The sequence below is a fragment of the Lithobates pipiens genome, unplaced genomic scaffold, assembly GCF_037356315.1.
Source record: "Lithobates pipiens isolate NorthernLeopardFrog02 unplaced genomic scaffold, aLitPip1_a1.2 Scaffold_8, whole genome shotgun sequence".
NCBI lineage: Eukaryota > Metazoa > Chordata > Amphibia > Anura > Ranidae > Lithobates > Lithobates pipiens.
This window is the reverse complement of record NW_027507903.1, coordinates 650,738,910-650,757,442: the sequence shown is the minus strand read 5'-3', so window position 1 is coordinate 650,757,442 and position 18,533 is coordinate 650,738,910. Positions and strand designations below refer to the sequence as shown.

Here is an 18,533-nt window from a genome sequence, read left to right as displayed (position 1 = left end):
AACGATACAGATCAACATAACTGGATATTGTGTTTGATGGTGGGTGTACATAGTGGGGCATTTTATGGGTTTTATTAAAGGATTTGTCAAAAACTGTGTAGGGAGGTGTGGTCTATTTTCTCCACTGCAGGTGGCGCTCCACCGCAGAAACATTGCAGGGGAAGAGAAAGACAAGACGAGATGCGTTTTCTTTTTCTTCATAGGGTTGCCCCTTAAAATCCATACCAGATCTGAAGGTGGTGGAGAGTAGGTGGGGATGGTTGCTTTCACAGTTCTGGATGCCATTTTCTATTTGATATATTTTATAACTAAAAGTAATGGGAACATATGTTTTTCAATTTTTCTCCTTTATATGGTAAAAAAGAAAAGTCCAGTTAAAAGAGACAAACATTTATACTCACCAGGTGGAACTCCCTCTGCTTCTACAACCAAGTGAGCAATCAAATATGTCTGATCCCTCAGTTCTCAGTCTCCAGTGAGGAGAGAGAGATTAGTGTCAGTCTGCTCTGTTCTCTGCCCCTCCATTGCTCACTGGAGCACCGGGTTGTGGAGGGGATGGGAGTGGCTGTCTCAGTATCCCAGCAGGTCGCTAAGAGAGAGACTGAGCCAGCTGCCAGTTCAACCATCTGGATGGATCCTGAATGTAAAAACGCGGTCTCTCCAGAGCCTAGACTGGCTTAGCTGCTGTCAGCTGAATACAGGTCACAGGAGTACAGAATGAAGTGCACTCCTGTGATCCATAAGAGAAGTAGGACCAAATGAATTTTGACAATTCTTCTCCTTTAAAAACCAGCGAAAGAAATTTCTATCTGTCAAAAAGAAAAGAGAAACCTCAATGACATCCAGGCAATGTTCCCATCAGCGTAGCATTAGGGGCAGATGTCCGAGACAGGGGACTCCTCTTGCAGGACTGGACACAGGACCCACACTCCCAAGCCTCAGCCCATTTATGGTATCCCCAGCCACCTTCTGGTCACACCTCCCCAGGAATTGGCTGGATCCCCATACATATTGAGGCTGCCTTTCTATTCTTTCACCCACTGTGATTCTAGAAGGCTCTAGAATGCACTTCCACTACTTCCTCCACAAAATTATGTATGCAGAATCTCCTTCCACTACCTCCTCCTCCACAGAATTATGTATGCAGGATCTCCTTCCACTACCTCCTCCTCTACAGAATTATGTATGCAGGATCTCCTTCCACTACCTTCTCCTCCACAGAATTATGTATGAAGGATATCATTCCACTACCTCCTCCTCCACAGAATTATGTATGCAGGATCTCCTTCCACTACCTTCTCCTCTACAGAATTATGTATGGAGGATCTCCTTCCACTACCTCCTCCTCCACAGAATTATGTATGTAGGATCTCCTTCCACTACCTCCTCCTCCACAGAATTATATATGCAGGATCTCCTTCCTCTACCTCCTCCTCCACAGAATTATGTATGCAGGATCTCCTTCTACTACCTCCTCCTCCACAGAATTATGAATGCAGGATCTCCTTCTACTACCTCCTCCTCCACAGAATTATGTATGCAGGATCTCCTTCCACTACCTCTTCCTCCACAGAATTATGTATGCAGGATCTCCTTCCACTACCTCCTCCTCCACAGAATTATGTATGCAGGATCTCCTTCCACTACCTCCTCCTCTACAGAATTATGTATGCAGGATCTCCTTCCACTACCTCCTCCTCCACAGAATTATGTATGGAGGATCTCTTTCCACTACCTCCTCCTCCACAGAATTATGTATGGAGGATCTCCTTCCACTACCTCCTCCTCCACAGAATTATGTCTGCAGGATCTCCTTCCACTACCTCCTCCTCCACAGAATTATGTATGGAGGATCTCCTTCCACTACCTCCTCCTCCACAGAATTATGTCTGCAGGATCTCCTTCCACTACCTCCTCCTCCACAGAATTATGTATGCAGGATCTCCTTCCACTACCTCCTCCTCCACAGAATTATGTATGCAGGAACTCCTTCCACTACCTCCTCCTCCACAGAATTATGTATGGAGGATCTCCTTCCACTACCTCCTCCTCCACAGAATTATGTATGCAGGGTCTCCTTCCACTACCTCCTCCTCCACAGAATTATGTATGCAGGATCTCCTTCCACTACCCGCCTCCTCCATGGAATTATTTATGCAGGATCTCCTTCCACTACCTCCTCCTCCACAGAATTATGTATGGAGGATCTCCTTCCACTACCTCCTCCTCCACAGAATTATGTATGAAGGATCCCATTCCACTACCTCCTCCTCCACAGAATTATGTATGCAGGATCTCCTTCCACTACCTCCTCCTCTACAGAATTATGTATGGAGGATCTCCTTCCACTACCTCCTCCTCCACAGAATTATGTATGCAGGATCTCCTTCCACTACCTCCTCCTCTACAGAATTATGTCTGCAGGATCTCCTCCCACTACCTCCTCCTCCACAGAATTATGTATGCAGGATCTCCTTCCACTACCTCCTCCTCCACAGAATTATGTATGCAGGATCTCCTTCCACTACCTCCTCCTCCACAGAATTATGTATGGAGGATCTCCTTCCACTACCTCCTCCTCCACAGAATTATGTATGCAGGGTCTCCTTCCACTACCTCCTTCTCCACAGAATTATGTATGCAGGGTCTCCTTCCACTACCTCCTTCTCCACAGAATTATGTATGCAGGATCTCCTTCCACTACCCGCCTCCTCCATGGAATTATTTATGCAGGATCTCCTTCCACTACCTCCTCCTCCACAGAATTATGTATGCAGGATCTCCTTCCACTACCTTCTCCTCCACAGAATTATGTATGAAGGATATCATTCCACTACCTCCTCCTCCACAGAATTATGTATGCAGGATCTCCTTCCACTACCTTCTCCTCTACAGAATTATGTATGGAGGATCTCCTTCCACTACCTCCTCCTCCACAGAATTATGTATGTAGGATCTCCTTCCACTACCTCCTCCTCCACAGAATTATATATGCAGGATCTCCTTCCTCTACCTCCTCCTCCACAGAATTATGTATGCAGGATCTCCTTCTACTACCTCCTCCTCCACAGAATTATGAATGCAGGATCTCCTTCTACTACCTCCTCCTCCACAGAATTATGTATGCAGGATCTCCTTCCACTACCTCTTCCTCCACAGAATTATGTATGCAGGATCTCCTTCCACTACCTCCTCCTCCACAGAATTATGTATGCAGGATCTCCTTCTACTACCTCCTCCTCCACAGAATTATGAATGCAGGATCTCCTTCCACTACCTCCTCCTCCACAGAATTATGTATGCAGGATCTCCTTCTACTACCTCCTCCTCCACAGAATTATGTATGCAGGATCTCCTTCCACTACCTCCTCTTCCACAGAATTATGAATGCATTTCCATTAGACCACTTCTGTGTATTCATGAGAACGAATTGCAAAACCAAATTGAAAACAATCAGGGAACATTAAATACTTACTATTAGCCTTCAGTTGTGTAATTTCTTCCTCAATAATTTTATCTGAATGTTATCTTACAGTATGATGATGTTCAGTCATGAGTTACTTCATGCTACATCAATTGAGACTTGATGAAACTTTGAATGGGCATAGTCAATGTGTAATGTGGCCGCTTCCTATCAATGATGCCATGGAATGAAAGGTCCCAGATGTACATTAGGAGAGGGAGTTAATTTACAGTTTAATAATATCTTTGGATTCCAGTGGCAGAACTACCGGGGTTGCAAAGGTCCATTTGTGACCAGGGCCTGGCATTCCACCACCATGGAGGGCCACAGGACCAAATAGTGTTCGAGGGCCAAGACGGGCATGCAGTGACATCTGTAGAAAGTAGGGTGGTAGGCCAGCACACAGCCATACTCTGCACAGAACAGCTGATGAGATGAAAATCTTCCAAAATGTCCACAGAGCCACACTCCACCCAGCAGCCTGGACAGGACATCTCCCCCCTCAGATCTCTCTCGCTCGACCCCCCCCCACCAAGTCAATTTCTCTATTACCGGCGCCATTTTGTTGAAGTCTGCCCATATACTCAGGTCTGGGTTAGTCTTTAATAGGGATGAGCTTGGTGTTCGAGTCGAACACATGTCCACCTGTTGGAGCATACGCTGCATGGAATAATGGACAGGGCACTTGAGGCAGAACAGAGGCAGGAAGAGGAGGACTTCCTTGCCTCTCAAGGCCCCCTTTATACAGACAGTGTTCCTGATGTCCCATCCATCACTCAGCATGGAGGTGGAGCTTGGCACTCAGCATCAGCAGCAGCAGCAGTCTTTTATGATGATGATTTACAGTCCCAAGAAACCCATGGACTTCTATGTGGCTGGGAGGAGGTGGCTGTCGATCACGTTGTCCTTAGTGACCCAGAGGACTCCTGCGCTGCATGGCCTCCCTGATCCTGCAAAGCCTGCGGAAGGATCCCCGTATTCTTCGGATCAAGTAGAGGGACCATTACTGGCTGGCCACTCTCCTTGATCCACGGTACAAGGGTAAGGTTGCCGACCTTATCTTGCCATTGCAGAGGGAGCAGAGGATTAGACATCTCCGGGAGGCCTTGCAGAAAGGTCTGTGCAATGCGTTCCCAGAGACTGGGAGGTTACAAACTCCTGGTCCTGGACAACGTGTTGCTGAGGCTTCGATCAGAAGGTGAAGGTGGCTGTCTGACCGATGCGTTCAGACAATTTTTTAGTCCGCAGACCCAAGGTATGATCGGTTCCAGCAACCATTGCCAGCGTCTGATTTACATGGTGCAGGAATATCTAGGAGAAAGGTCAGAATTGGACACCTTTCCCACCGAAAATCCTCTGGCTTACTGGGTCTTGAGGATGGATCACTGGCCAGAGCTTGCACAGTATGCAATTGAGCTACTGGCCTGTCCTGCGTCCAGTGTTCTTTCGGAACGCACCTTCAGTGCTGCTGGTGGCTTTGTAACCGATCACAGGGTGCACCTGTCCACCGACTCAGTTGATTGACTGACCTTCATAAAGATGAATCAGTCTTGGATCACCAACAGCTACCAAGCACCTGAAGCTGATGTAACCGAATATTTTTTTTGGAAATGTCACATCCCTTCAAGACTGCCTATGCTGATGCTGAGTGACTGTCCTGTTATGTTGACTGACTATCCTCTTCCTCCTCAATGATCCCGCTGATATTTTGGAAGAACATTTTTGGTTCTGGGTGATGCCGCCAGCCCAATTTTTCAGCCTCTGTTTAACAGGGGTGTGTAATTGTAATTTTTGATGCAATGCTTTGCAGCAGGGCTCATTCCTGCACACCAAATAGAGTATATGGGAGAGGTTGCAGTGTTGTGCAAGCAGCAAGCAGTGCCTAAGGCCCAATTTTTCAGCCTCCGTTTAACAGGGGCATGTAATTACAATTCTTGATATAAAATTTCACAGCAGGGCCCGTTCCTGCGCCCACCGAGAGTAACTGTGAGGAATTATAATGTTGTGGCACCAGCACCACCACCACAACCACCAAAGGCCCAGTTTTTCTACCACTGCTCAATAATGGCATGTAATTACAATTCTTGATATAATCGTTCACAGCAGGGAGCTCCAGCACCCCCCAAGAGTCACTTTGAGGGCTTACAGTGTTTTGGCAACACCAACACCTTAGGGCCCCATTTCTGCAGAGCATATAGGGCAGGCCCTTACTTTCAAACATCCAACTTACAAACGTCTCCTACTTGCAAACGGAAGGAGACAACAGGAAGTGAGATGAAAAAAGACGGAGGGCCAAAAAAATTATACAGGGGTGATAACCCTTCCCATGTTTTCCAAAAAGCTTAAAAATAGATTTTTTGACTGGAGCTACACTTTTAAAATGTACCAGTTCAAAATTAAAAACAGATTCTACTGAGCACAACAAACCTACACAGTCCCTGTCTTGTTTACACCGCCTGTATACTGCTGTTCTGAGTATATAGGGCCTGGGGGCCCCACGCCTTTCCTTTTTTTTATTTGGGTACAGGGTTTCCCTTAATATCCGTACAAGACACAAAGGGGCTGGTAATGGGCAGGGGGGGCTACCCATGCCATTTTTCTCAATGATTTTCATCCATATTGACGGAACCAGATATTACATTAAAACCGCAAGCAGTTTTAAATGACTTTTTTTTCCGTTAAATGTCATTTTGTGCAGGGACTGTTCTAAACACGAGAAACACGTGCCACTTCACAAGCATACTATAGACACCCCCCAGGCATGATATTTAAAGGAATATTTCACTTTTTTTTTCACTTTAATCATCATTAAAATCAGTGCTCCCGAAAAAACGTCCGTTTTTAAAAACAATTTTGGCATTGACCCATGTCCCCTGGGGCAGGAGCAAGGCCCCCAAACCCTTTTTAGGACAATATCTTGCATATTAGCCATTAAAATTAGCACTTTTTATTTCGAACGTTCGAGTCCCATAGACTCCAATGGGGTTCTAAAATTCGCACAAATTTTCGGTCAGTTCGAAAGTTCTGGTGCAAACCGAACCGGGGGGTGTTCGGCTCATCCCTAGTCTTCAACAATATGGTGTCCAAAGCTGCAAATATGGGATACAAATTACTTGTTTTTCAGCAGCTCACCAAACAGGGCTCTAGAGATGATAAACTGGTTGGGTAAATGGGCGGGGGATATAAAGAGGGGGAGTGGGAGCACCAAGAGGTGAAGAGAAGAGGTGATGGATCAAAGCCAAGGTCTGTCTGATTGAGTCTGCCCTGTATCTGAGCAATGGAAGAGGTGAGGTCAGTGTGACAGCACCAACCAGGCCACACAGAATCTATGGGGGAGTCACTGTGGTCACCAGAGTCCCACCTTCACATCATCCCCTTTACATCAAACTCTATGGGATGCCCCTCTACAGTGCAAGGGGGAACTCTGAGGATCCTTATGTAAAGGGGAACTCTGATGCAAAGAGGAATGTTACGGACATAAGGGGAAACTCTTATGTGTTTGATATAACTGTGAACAGTTAAGTAACTTGATTTTCTATGTCTGAGAACCTCCCTTCCCTTAGAGCGATGAAGACATTAAATGTTTCTGTTAAATTTAACAATAAATAACAGGTAACAGTAAGCATTAGCAGGTGAAGGAACCTACCTGTTCTATTGTAATGGGCAAACTGGAGCACAATTTTGGCAACTGAGATCAGTTTTGCCATCCCCACAGCTTCGTCATTGCCACCTTAACCAACACAAAGGAGTGCAATGGATGGAGAAGAAGAAATACAACTTCAGTATTTGTTTACTGAATGCTCTGGACTTTACTCAGGATGAACAAAGGTCCATGGTGAAACCCCATGAATAAAGGTTCATAATGGGACCCTGTAAATAAAGGTTCATGGTTGGACCCCATAAATAAAGGTTCGTGGTGGGACCCTAAATAACGGTCTATGGTGGAACCCCCATAAATAAAGTTCCATAAAGGGATGTCTGACATAAGGGTTGATGGTGGGGCCCCAAATAATGGTCCAGGTTGGGATACCATAAATAAAAGTCTATGGATGGACCCTATAAATAAAGATCCTTGGTGAGACTCCATAAAAAAGGTCCATAGTGGGACCCCATAAATAAAGGTTCATGGAGGAAGACCATAAATAAAAGTCCTTGGTTCAACCTCATAAATAAAGGTTCACGGTGGGACCCCATAAATAAAGGTCCATGGATGGACACCATAAATAAAAATCATTGGTTGGACAGCAAAAAAAGGTCCATGGTGGGACCCCATAAATAAAGGTCCATGGATGGACCCCATAAAGATTTGTGGTGGAACCACATAAATAAAGGTCCACTGAGGGACCCCTTGCTACCTGGTTTTGGAGCACACATAGCATTAGCTCTGCATTAGACCAGGGAGTAAGAAGGAGGGTGGAGTTAGCTACCTTCTGGGCTTCTGTTTCATAGTTCAGGTACTATAGAGCTGTCAATTTAGGCTGTGCTTTACATTTATTTATTTATATATATATATATGTGTATTACATTCACATCATTCTCATCAGTCTCACAATCTATGGTCCCTAAGTCACATTCATACACATACTAGGGCCAATTTAGAGAAAAGCCTATTAAGCTACCAGCATTCTTTTGGAGTGTGTAAAGCCACGTACACACGTAGTGGTATGTCCGACGTACTTAGTCTGGCGGACTTACCGCCAGACTGTCTGTCGGACTTTCCGAACGGGCTACTTGCCCACACACGGCAGTTTTTCAGCGGACTAATACGGCGTACTAAGTCTGCCGTACTATCCGCCCTACTTTTGAAATGAACGGACTCGCCCACACACGCGGAGGAAAGTCCGCTCATTTCGAGCGCGTCTCCAGGTAGGCGGGGCCCGCGAAGGAGACGTCGCTGGCCCCGCCGCCTGGTATGGACTTAAAGGGAAACCCCAACGCCGAAAAAAATCGGTGTGGGGTTCCCCCCCAAGTCCACAACAGACTCTTGTCCGAGCACGCTACCCGGCCGGCCAGGAAAGGGGGGTGAGCGAGCGCCCCCCCCCCTCCTGAGCCATACCAGGCCGCGTGCCCTCAACATGGGGGGTGCCTTGAGGAAGCGGCCCCCCCACCCCAAAGCACCTTGTCCCCATGTTGATGAGGACAAGGGCCTCTTCCCGACAACCCTGGCCGTTGGTTGTCGGGGTCTGCGGGCGGGGGGCTTATCTGAATCCGGGAGCCTCCTTTAATGAGGGGGCCCCCGGATACCGGCACCCCACCCTATGTGAATGAGTATGGGGTACAATGTACCCCTACCCATTCACCTGTAAAATAAAGTACCAAAAAAAACACAACACACAAGATAAAATAATTTATTGCACAGCTCCGGGGGTCTTCCGTCTTCGGGGGTCTTCTCGCCGGACTCCTCCGCTATCTTCTTGTAGCTCTTTTACTAGCGGAGGAGCCCGGCATTCTTCTTCATTGCCGCGGCCTCTTCTGACTTCGGGGGTCTTGTCCCCCTCTTCGGTTCTTCTGCCGAGCCACCGCGCCTTCTTATAGCTCTTTTACAGGCGGTGGCCCGGTCTTCTGTCGCCGCCGCCTTCCGTTCTTCTTCTTCTTCTTCTTCTCCAGGAGATGTTGACTCAACGATCTCTCCGGCCGCAATGCCAGGGACGCGCTGCGCTGCCACTATTATAGGGACAAGGGGCGGTGTCACATGGGTTTATGTCACATGGGTTGGTGTCACATGGTGACCCCGCCCCCTTACGATGTCACAGTCCCGGAGGATGCTGGGACTGTCGCCATGTGACATCAGCCCATGTGACCAACCCATGTGACATCAACCCATGTGACACCGCTCCTTGTCCCTATATAAGTGGCAGCGCAGCGCGTCCCTGGCATTGCGGCCGGAGAGATCGTCGAGTCAACATCTCCTGGAGAAGAAGAATAAGAAGAACGGAAGGCGGCGGCGACGGCGGCGACAGAAGACCGGACCACCGCCTGTAAAATAGCTATAAGAAGGCGCGGTGGCCCGGCAGAAGAACCGAAGAGGGGGACAAGACCCCAAAGTCGGAAGAAGAGGCCGCGGCGACGAAGAAGAATGCCGGGCTCAAGAGCTACAAGAAGATAGCGGAGGAGTCCGGCGAGAAGATCCCCGAAGACGGAAGACCCCCGGAGCTGTGCAATAAATTATTTTATCTCGTGTGTTGTGTTTTTTTTGTACTTTATTTTACAGGTGAATGGGTAGGGGTACATTGTACCCCATACTCATTCACATAGGGTGGGGGGCCGGTATCCGGGGGCCCCCTTATTAAAGGGGGCTCCCGGATTCCGATAAGCCCCCCGCCCGCAGACCCCGACAACCAACGGCCAGGGTTGTCGGGAAGAGGCCCTTTTCCTCATCAACATGGGGACAAGGTGCTTTGGGGTGGGGGGGCCACGCGGCCCCCCTTCCCCAAGGCACCCCCCATGTTGAGGGCACGCGGCCTGGTATGGCTCAGGAGGGGAGGGGGGTGCTCGCTCGCCCCCCCCTTTCCTGGCCGGCCGGGTAGCGTGCTCGGACAAGGGTCTGTTGTGGACTTAGGAGGGACCCCCACACCGATTTTTTTCGGCGTTGGAGTTCCCCTTTAAGTCCATACCAGACGGCGCGGCCAGCGACGTATCCTTCGCGGGCCCCGCCTACCTGGAGACCCGCTCGAAATGAGCGGACTTTTCTCCGGGCGGGAAAAGTCCGCTCATTTCAAAAGTACGGCGGTCTGGCACACACACGGCCGGATTGTCCGCCGAAATGCGAGTCCGACGGGAAGATTGGAGTGCAACATGGCATTCTAAGTCCGCCGTACTTTCGGGTCAAAAAAGTAGGCCGGAGGCTACACACAGGGGGATTGTTTGGCGGACTTGAGTTTGCCGGACTTTTTCACCCGCTTGTTTGATCGTGTGCACGCGGCATTAGAAGTACCCAGAGGAAACCCAGGCAGGTAGTGCCATGGTTGGGATTCAAACCATTGACTGTAATTCTGCTAGGTGGAACCACTTAGCCACTCTGCTGCCCAATAAGGAACGCCGAATGCTTACCTTTATTTATAATCAATTTTATCTTGTTCAGATCATCTGTTATGTTGGTAACTGGAAAGAGAAAACACAAAGCTGAAGAGGCTGAACATTGTAACAACATTTCTCATCACTTCCTGTCTAATTAACAATGGTCACCAGGACAGATATACAGGGTGGAACTCCTCAAGTGGGGACACAGACCACAAATAAATAAACTCAGCGAGATTCTAATCCTTTTAATGCTTTCTATCCCAAAAAAAAAATGCTTTTAGCATTTCATACACTTTAATAGATTTCCTATAATTACCTGACTTCTGCAGATCAGATACATCCTGTGTCAATCCAGAATCTAAAAAAAATATATATAATAAAAAAATAAGTAAATATGAATCAGAAACATTGGACAACAAGACTCTCAACAGACAGGAAGGGTGATCAGACTACGCAGAAAACACATGACTGCTCAGAACAACAGTTGTTCAGAACACGACCAACATTAAAGCTTTACAATTGATTCAGAAAGTGACATTAGAAGGGTGAGTCACTTCTAACGATTTCAGTTGTGTATGTACAGTATATTTAAGCTTGAGCCATTGAGCTCTGTACAGAATACATTTTGTTTCCAAGAAAATAGATGAAGAGAGCTTAGAAAAAAAGGAAAAATGAGCAGAAAGAGAGAGATAATCATAATACCGTTTACAAGGCCTGCCTTGTGTATCTGCACTTGCCACTAATTTATCAATTGTATCAGCAATGCATGTGTGTTTTTTTTTTCTGGAGGGTGCAGGGTATTGGGACCTGCATTGATGGTGGAAGAGGTTCTCTGGCCTTTAACCACTTCCCAACAGTGAGAGGTTTCTCTACAAGAGAGCCCCTCACCAAGTCCCCGGTTGACTGGCTTTGGCCTAGGTAGACATTTGTGTGCCTTGCACCATGGAAAGTTAAGAGTTAGAGGTCCCTCTTTTTAAGCATGCTTGGGCATTTCTCCACCGTCTATGTATTTATTTGTGTGCTGCATTTTCACGGTTCACAGGAAAATTGCAGAGCTCTGTAAAACAAAAAACATATGCAGGATCTCCACTACCTCCTCCTCCACAGAATTATGTATGGAGGATCTCCTTCCACTACCTTCTCCTCCACAGAATTATGTATGCAGGATCTCCTTCCACTACCTCCTCCTCCACAGAATTATGTATGCAGGATCTCCTTCCACTACCTCCTCCTCTACAGAATTATGTATGCAGGGTCTCCTTCCACTACCTCCTCCTCCACAGAATTATGTATGGAGGATCTCCTTCCACTACCTCCTCCTCCACAGAATTATGTATGTAGGATCTCCTTCCACTACCTCCGCCTCCACAGAATTATGTATGCAGGATCTCCTTCCACTACCTCCTCCTCCACAGAATTATGTATGCAGGATCTCCTTCCACTACCTCCTCCTCCACAGAATTATGTATGGAGGATCTCCTTCCACTACCTCCTCCTCCACAGAATTATGTATGCAGGATCTCCTTCCACTACCTCCTCCTCCACAGAATTATGTATGGAGGATCTCCTTCTACTACCTCCTCCTCCACAGAATTATGTATGCAGGATCTCCTTCCACTACCTCCTCCTCCACAGATATATGTATGCAGGATCTCTATCCACTACCTCCTCCTCCACAGAATTATGTATGGAGGATCTCCTTCCACTACCTCCTCCTCCACATAATTATGTATGCAGGATCTCCTTCCACTACCTCCTCCTCCACAGAATTATGTATGCAGGATCTCCTTCCACTACCTCCTCCTCTACAGAATTATATATACAGGATCTCCTTCCACTACCTCCTCCTCCACAGAATTATGTATGCAGGATCTCCTTCCACTACCTCCTCCTCCACAGAATTATGTATGCAGGATCTCCTTCCACTACCTCCTCCTCCACAGAATTATGTCTGCAGGATCTCCTTCCACTACCTCCTCCTCTACAGAATTATATATACAGGACACTGGAGTTATGGCATCAACAAGAATATAATTAGGTTCTATTCCACGGAATACCTCACGAACATGTTAAGGCAGCCTCTGAGATGGGGGAAGTGGCAGAATCGATGATTTAGCAGAGAGCGACATTCTCCCCCGTGTTTTAAGGGATTAACATCCTACTCTTATATGTGCCCCCCGTGTGCATGCATGTTTTCCTTCTTTTTTTTTTTCTTCCTTTCTCTCTCTCCTTTTTCCCCTCCTCTGCCTCTGACCCTTTGTTTACCCCCTCCCCTCACCCCTCCCACGCTTAGTCATTCCTGAGAATTTGAAGACGTGCATCTCAACGTGTAAAATACGGAAACCAGATACAATACTGTATCAAGTACGTCTGAAGAATCCCAATGTGATAGTTTATCAGGAGTAGTATAAGAAGTGTATTTTGTACCCTGATGTCATTATTTACTCTTTACGTGTCACCATAATACTGGGCCTCTTTGAAAATCGCCTGGGGAAGGTACTCCAACTACGAAGAGAGATTAGATCCACCCTTATTCGAGTACCACCCATGATCTGGCTACGTCACACCTCCCAGGTAATTGTGGTTTAGATCTATTTTCTCGATTGTGCATGTAAGTGTTCATATGTTAACTCTGATAACTGTTCATGATATTTGCTGTTTTACAGCCATTGGATATGTGTTTCCGTAGGATATGATGGAATGTCCTTTACTTTCCTATGTGCTTCTGTTATTTCCCTTGTTTCTCCCAATAAAATGTTTTAAAAAAAAAAAAAAAGAATTATATATACAGGATCTCCTTCCACTACCTCCTCCTCCACAGATATATGTATGCAGGATCTCCTTCCACTACCTCCTCCTCCACAGAATTATGTATGCAGGATCTTCTTCCACTACCTCCTCCTCTACAGAATTATGTATGCAGGATCTTCTTCCACTACCTCCTCCTCCACAGAATTATGTATGCAGGATCTCCTTCCACTACCTCCTCCTCCACAGAATTATGTATGCAGGATCTCCTTCCACTACCTCCTCCTCCACAGAATTATGTATGCAGGATCTCCTTCCACTACCTCCTCCTCCACAGATATATGTATGCAGGATCTCCTTCCACTACCTCCTCCTCCACAGATATATGTATGCAGGATCTCCTTCCACTACCTCCTCCTCCACAGAATTATGTATGCAGGATCTTCTTCCACTACCTCCTCCTCCACAGAATTATGTATGCAGGATCTCCTTCCACTACCTCCTCCTCCACAGAATTACGTATGCAGGATCTCCTTCCTCTGCCTCCTCCTCCACAGAATTATGTATGCAGGATCTCCTTCCTCTACCTCCTCCACAGAATTATGTATGCAGGATCTCCTTCCACCACCTCCTCCTCCTCCGCAGAATTATGTATGGAGAATCTCCTTCCACTACCTCCTCCTCCACAGAATTATGTATGCAGGATCGCCTTCCACTACCTCCTCCTCCACAGAATTATGTATGCAGGATCTCAATACACTACCTCCTCCTCCACAGAATTACGTATGCAGGATCTCCTTCCTCTACCTCCTCCTCCACAGAATTACGCATGCAGGATCTCCTTCCTCTACCTCCTCCTCCACAGAATTACGTATGCAGGATCTCCTTCCTCTGCCTCCTCCTCCACAGAAGTATGTATGCAGGATCTCCTTCCTCTACCTCCTCCTCCACAGAATTATGTATGCAGGATCTCCTTCCACCACCTCCTCCTCCTCCGCAGAATTATGTATGCAGGATCTCCTTCCACTACCTCCTCCTCCACAGAATTATGTATGCAGGATCTCCTTCCACTACCTCCTCCTCCACAGAATTACGTATGCAGGATCTCCTTCCTCTACCTCCTCCTCCACAGAATTACACATGCAGGATCTCCTTCCTCTACCTCCTCCTCCACAGAATTGCGTATGCAGGATCTCCTTCCTCTACCTCCTCCTCCACAGAATTATGTATGCAGGATCTTCTTCCACTACCTCCTCCTCCACAGAATTATGTATGCAGGATCTCCTTCCACTACCTCCTCCTCCACAGAATTACGTATGCAGGATCTCCTTCCTCTGCCTCCTCCTCCACAGAATTATGTATGCAGGATCTCCTTCCTCTACCTCCTCCACAGAATTATGTCTGCAGGATCTCCTTCCACCACCTCCTCCTCCTCCGCAGAATTATGTATGGAGAATCTCCTTCCACTACCTCCTCCTCCACAGAATTATGTATGCAGGATCTCCTTCCACTACCTCCTCCTCCACAGAATTATGTATGCAGGATCTCCTTACACTACCTCCTCCTCCACAGAATTACGTATGCAGGATCTCCTTCCTCTGCCTCCTCCTCCACAGAAGTATGTATGCAGGATCTCCTTCCTCTACCTCCTCCTCCACAGAATTATGTATGCAGGATCTCCTTCCACCACCTCCTCCTCCTCCGCAGAATTATGTATGCAGGATCTCCTTCCACTACCTCCTCCTCCACAGAATTATGTATGCAGGATCTCCTTCCACTACCTCCTCCTCCACAGAATTACGTATGCAGGATCTCCTTCCTCTACCTCCTCCTCCACAGAATTACACATGCAGGATCTCCTTCCTCTACCTCCTCCTCCACAGAATTGCGTATGCAGGATCTCCTTCCTCTACCTCCTCCTCCACAGAATTATGTATGCAGGATCTCCTTCCACTACCTCCTCCTCCACAGAGTTATGTTTGCAGGATCTCCTTCCACTACCTCCTCCCCCACAGAATTATGTATGCAGGATCTCCTTCCACTACCTCCTGCTCCACAGAATTATGTATGCAGGATCTCCTTCCACTACCTCCTCCTCCACAGAATTATGTATGCAGGATCTCCTTCCACTACCTCCTCCTCCACAGAATTATTTATGGAGGATCTCCTTCCACTACCTCCTCCTCCACAGAGTTATGTATGCAGGATCTCCTTCCACTACCTCCTCCTCCACAGAATTACGTATGCAGGATCTCCTTCCACTACCTCCTCCTTCACAAAATTATGTATGCAGGATCTCCTTCTGATTTGTATTCTTGTATCCAAAAAAAAAAAGATTTTAGCTTTTCATACAATTTAATAGATTTCCTATAATTACCTGATTTTTGCAGATCAGACACATCCTTTGTCAATCCAGAATCTAAAAAAAAAATATAATAAAAAAAAAAAAGTAAATATAAATCAGAAACAGAGAAAACTCCACAGTAGGGATGAGCCGAACACCCCCCGGTTCGGTTCGCACCAGAACTTTCGAACGGACCCCAAATTTGTACGAACTTTAGAACCCCATTGAAGTCTATGGGACTCGAACGTTCAAAATTAAAAGTGCTAATTTTAATGGCTAATATGCAAGATATTGTCCTAAAAAGGGTTTGGGGACCTGGCTCCTGCCCCAGGGGACATGGGTCAATGCCTAAAATGTTTTTAAAAATGGCCGTTTTGGCGGGAGCACTGATTTTAATGACGATTAAAGTGAAAAAAAAAAAAGTTAAATATTCCTTTAAATATGGTGCCTGGGGGTGTCTGTAGTATGCCTGTGAAGTGCCACGTGTTTCCCGTGTTTAGAACAGTCCCTGCACAAAATGACATTAAATTGAAATAACACCATTTAAAACTGCTTGCGGTTTTAATGTTATATCTGGTTCCTGCAATATGGTTGAAAATCATTGAGAAACATGGCATGGGTAGCCATCCCTGCCCATTATCAGCCCCTTTGGGTCTTGTACGCATATTAAAGGAAACCCCGTACCCATATTAAAAAAAAGGAAATACATGTGGCCCCCAGGCCCTATATACTCAGAACAGCAGTATACAGGCGGTGCAAACAAGACAGGGTCTCTGTAGGTTTGTTGTGTTAAGTTGAATCTGTTTGTTATTTTCAACTGGTACATTTTTAAAGTGTAGCTCCAGTCAAAAAATCTATTTTTAAGCTTTTTGGAAAACATAGGGAAGGGTTATCACCCCTGTATAATTTGTTTTGTCGTCCATCTTTTTTCATCTCACTTGCTGTTGTCTCCTTCCGTTTGCAAGTAGGAGATGTTTGTAAGTTGGATGTTTGAAAGTAGGGGCCTGCCCTATATGATCTGCAGAAATGGCGGAACAAGGTTTTGGTTTTGCCACAACATTGTAAGCCCTCAAATTGACTCTTGGTGGGCGCTAGAGCGCCTTGCTGTGAACGATTATATCAAGAATTGTAATTACATGCCATTGTTGAACAGTGGAAGAAAAATTTACCTTTGGTGGTTGTGGTGCTGGTGCCACAACACTATAAGTCCTCACAGTTACTCTGGGTGGGCACAGGAAAACCGTATACTGCGGTCAGGGCACGCAGATAACAACCACTACAGAAGAGCAAGATCGAAAATCGGCCGATAACGATCGGTGTATACTGTGTTGAAGGTACACAGAACACCCACTAACTGCTTCAGACGCCAACACACTACACAAATCCACCGCGCTGGCGGCTTTATATAGTGTGGGGCATGTACTACACAGCCTGAGCTATGATTGGCCACAGGCATCCTGCCTGTGGCCAATCATGGCTCTCCTCGCTCCTAGCGCTGTGATTGGCCAAGCATGCGGGGTCACAGTGCATGCTTGGCCAGCATGCTTGGCCAATCATGAGCCAGCAATGCACTGCGATGATGCAGTGCATTGTGGGTCGTGAGCGCCACACGAATTTGGCGCGAACGGCCCATAATGTTCGACTCGAACACGAAGCTCATCCCTACTCCACAGGAAGGGTGACCAGGCTACGCAGAAAACATGTGACTGCTCAGAACAACAGTTGTTCAGAACACGACCCACATTAAAACTTCAAATTGATTCAGAAAGTGACATTAGAAGGGTGAGTCACTTCCCTAACAATTTCAGTTGTGTATGTACAGTATATTTAAGCTTGAGCTATTGAGCTCTGTACAGAATACATTTTGTTTACAAGAAAATAGATAAAGAGAGCTTAGAAAAACAAGAAAAGGGAGGAGGAGGAGAGAGAGAGAATCTTAATACTGGCTAAAAGGCCTGCCTTGTGTATCTGCATGTTGCACAAAATTATCAAAGGTATTAGCACTGCATGTGTGTTATTTTTTTGTTTGTTTTCTATGCACAGCGATGGAGGGTGCAGGGTATGGGAACCTACATTGATGTGGGAGAAGTTCTCTATCCTTTAACCACTTCCCAACAGTGAGGCATCTCTCTACAGGAGAGCCCCTCACCAAGTACCTGGTAGACTGGCTTTGGCCTAGGCAGACTTTTGTGTGTCTTGCACCCTGTGGAGTTAAAAGTTAGAGGTCCCTCTTTTTTTGCAGGCTTGGACATTTCTCCACCATCTATGTATTTATTTGTGTGCTGCAATTTCACAGTTCACAGGAAAATTTCAGAGCTCTGCAAAAAATAAAAAAACATATGCATTCTCCTTCTACTTCCTCCTCCTCCACAGAATTATGTATGCAGGATCTCCTTCTACTTCCTCCTCCACAGAATTATGTATGCAGGATCTCCTTCTACTTCCTCCTCCACAGAATTATGTATGCAGGATCTCCTTCCACTACCTCCTCCCCCACAGAATTATGTATGCAGGGTATCCTTCCACTACCTCCTCCTCCACAGAATTATATATGGAGGATCTCCTTCTACTACCTCCTCCTCCACAGAATTATGTATGCAGGGTATCCTTCCACTACCTCCTCCTCCACAGAATTATATATGGAGGATCTCCTTCCACTTCCTCCTCCTCCACAGAATTATGTATGCAGGGTATCCTTCCACTACCTCCTCCTCCACAGAATTATATATTTGAATGTTCTCCTTCTACTACCTCCTCCTCCACAGAATTATGTATGCAGGATCTCCTTCCACTACCTCCTCCTCTACAGAATTATGTATGAGGGATCTCCTTCCACCACCTCCTCCTCCACAGAATTATGTATGGAGGATCTCCTTCCACTACCTCCTCCTCCACACAATTATGTATGCAGGATCTCCTTCCACTACCTCCTCCTCCACAGAATTATGTATGCAGGAT

The 18,533-nt window shown here is 46.5% G+C and overlaps 1 protein-coding gene across 4 annotated transcripts in view; it reads right to left on the bottom strand.

The window, feature by feature from the left end:
• The window catches only part of LOC143961707 (CD209 antigen-like protein C), a 321,050-nt gene that overhangs the window by 245,274 nt on the left and 57,243 nt on the right, over positions 1 to 18,533 (bottom strand). For 3 of the 4 annotated variants that reach the window (XM_077471028.1, XM_077471032.1, XM_077471029.1), the window contains one exon: positions 15,609 to 15,650. The exons of the other annotated variant lie outside the window; for it this stretch is intronic. In XM_077471028.1, coding sequence (XP_077327154.1) covers positions 15,609 to 15,650 — 42 coding nt within the window. The remainder of the gene's footprint in view (positions 1 to 15,608; positions 15,651 to 18,533) is intronic. 4 annotated transcript variants of the gene reach the window in all.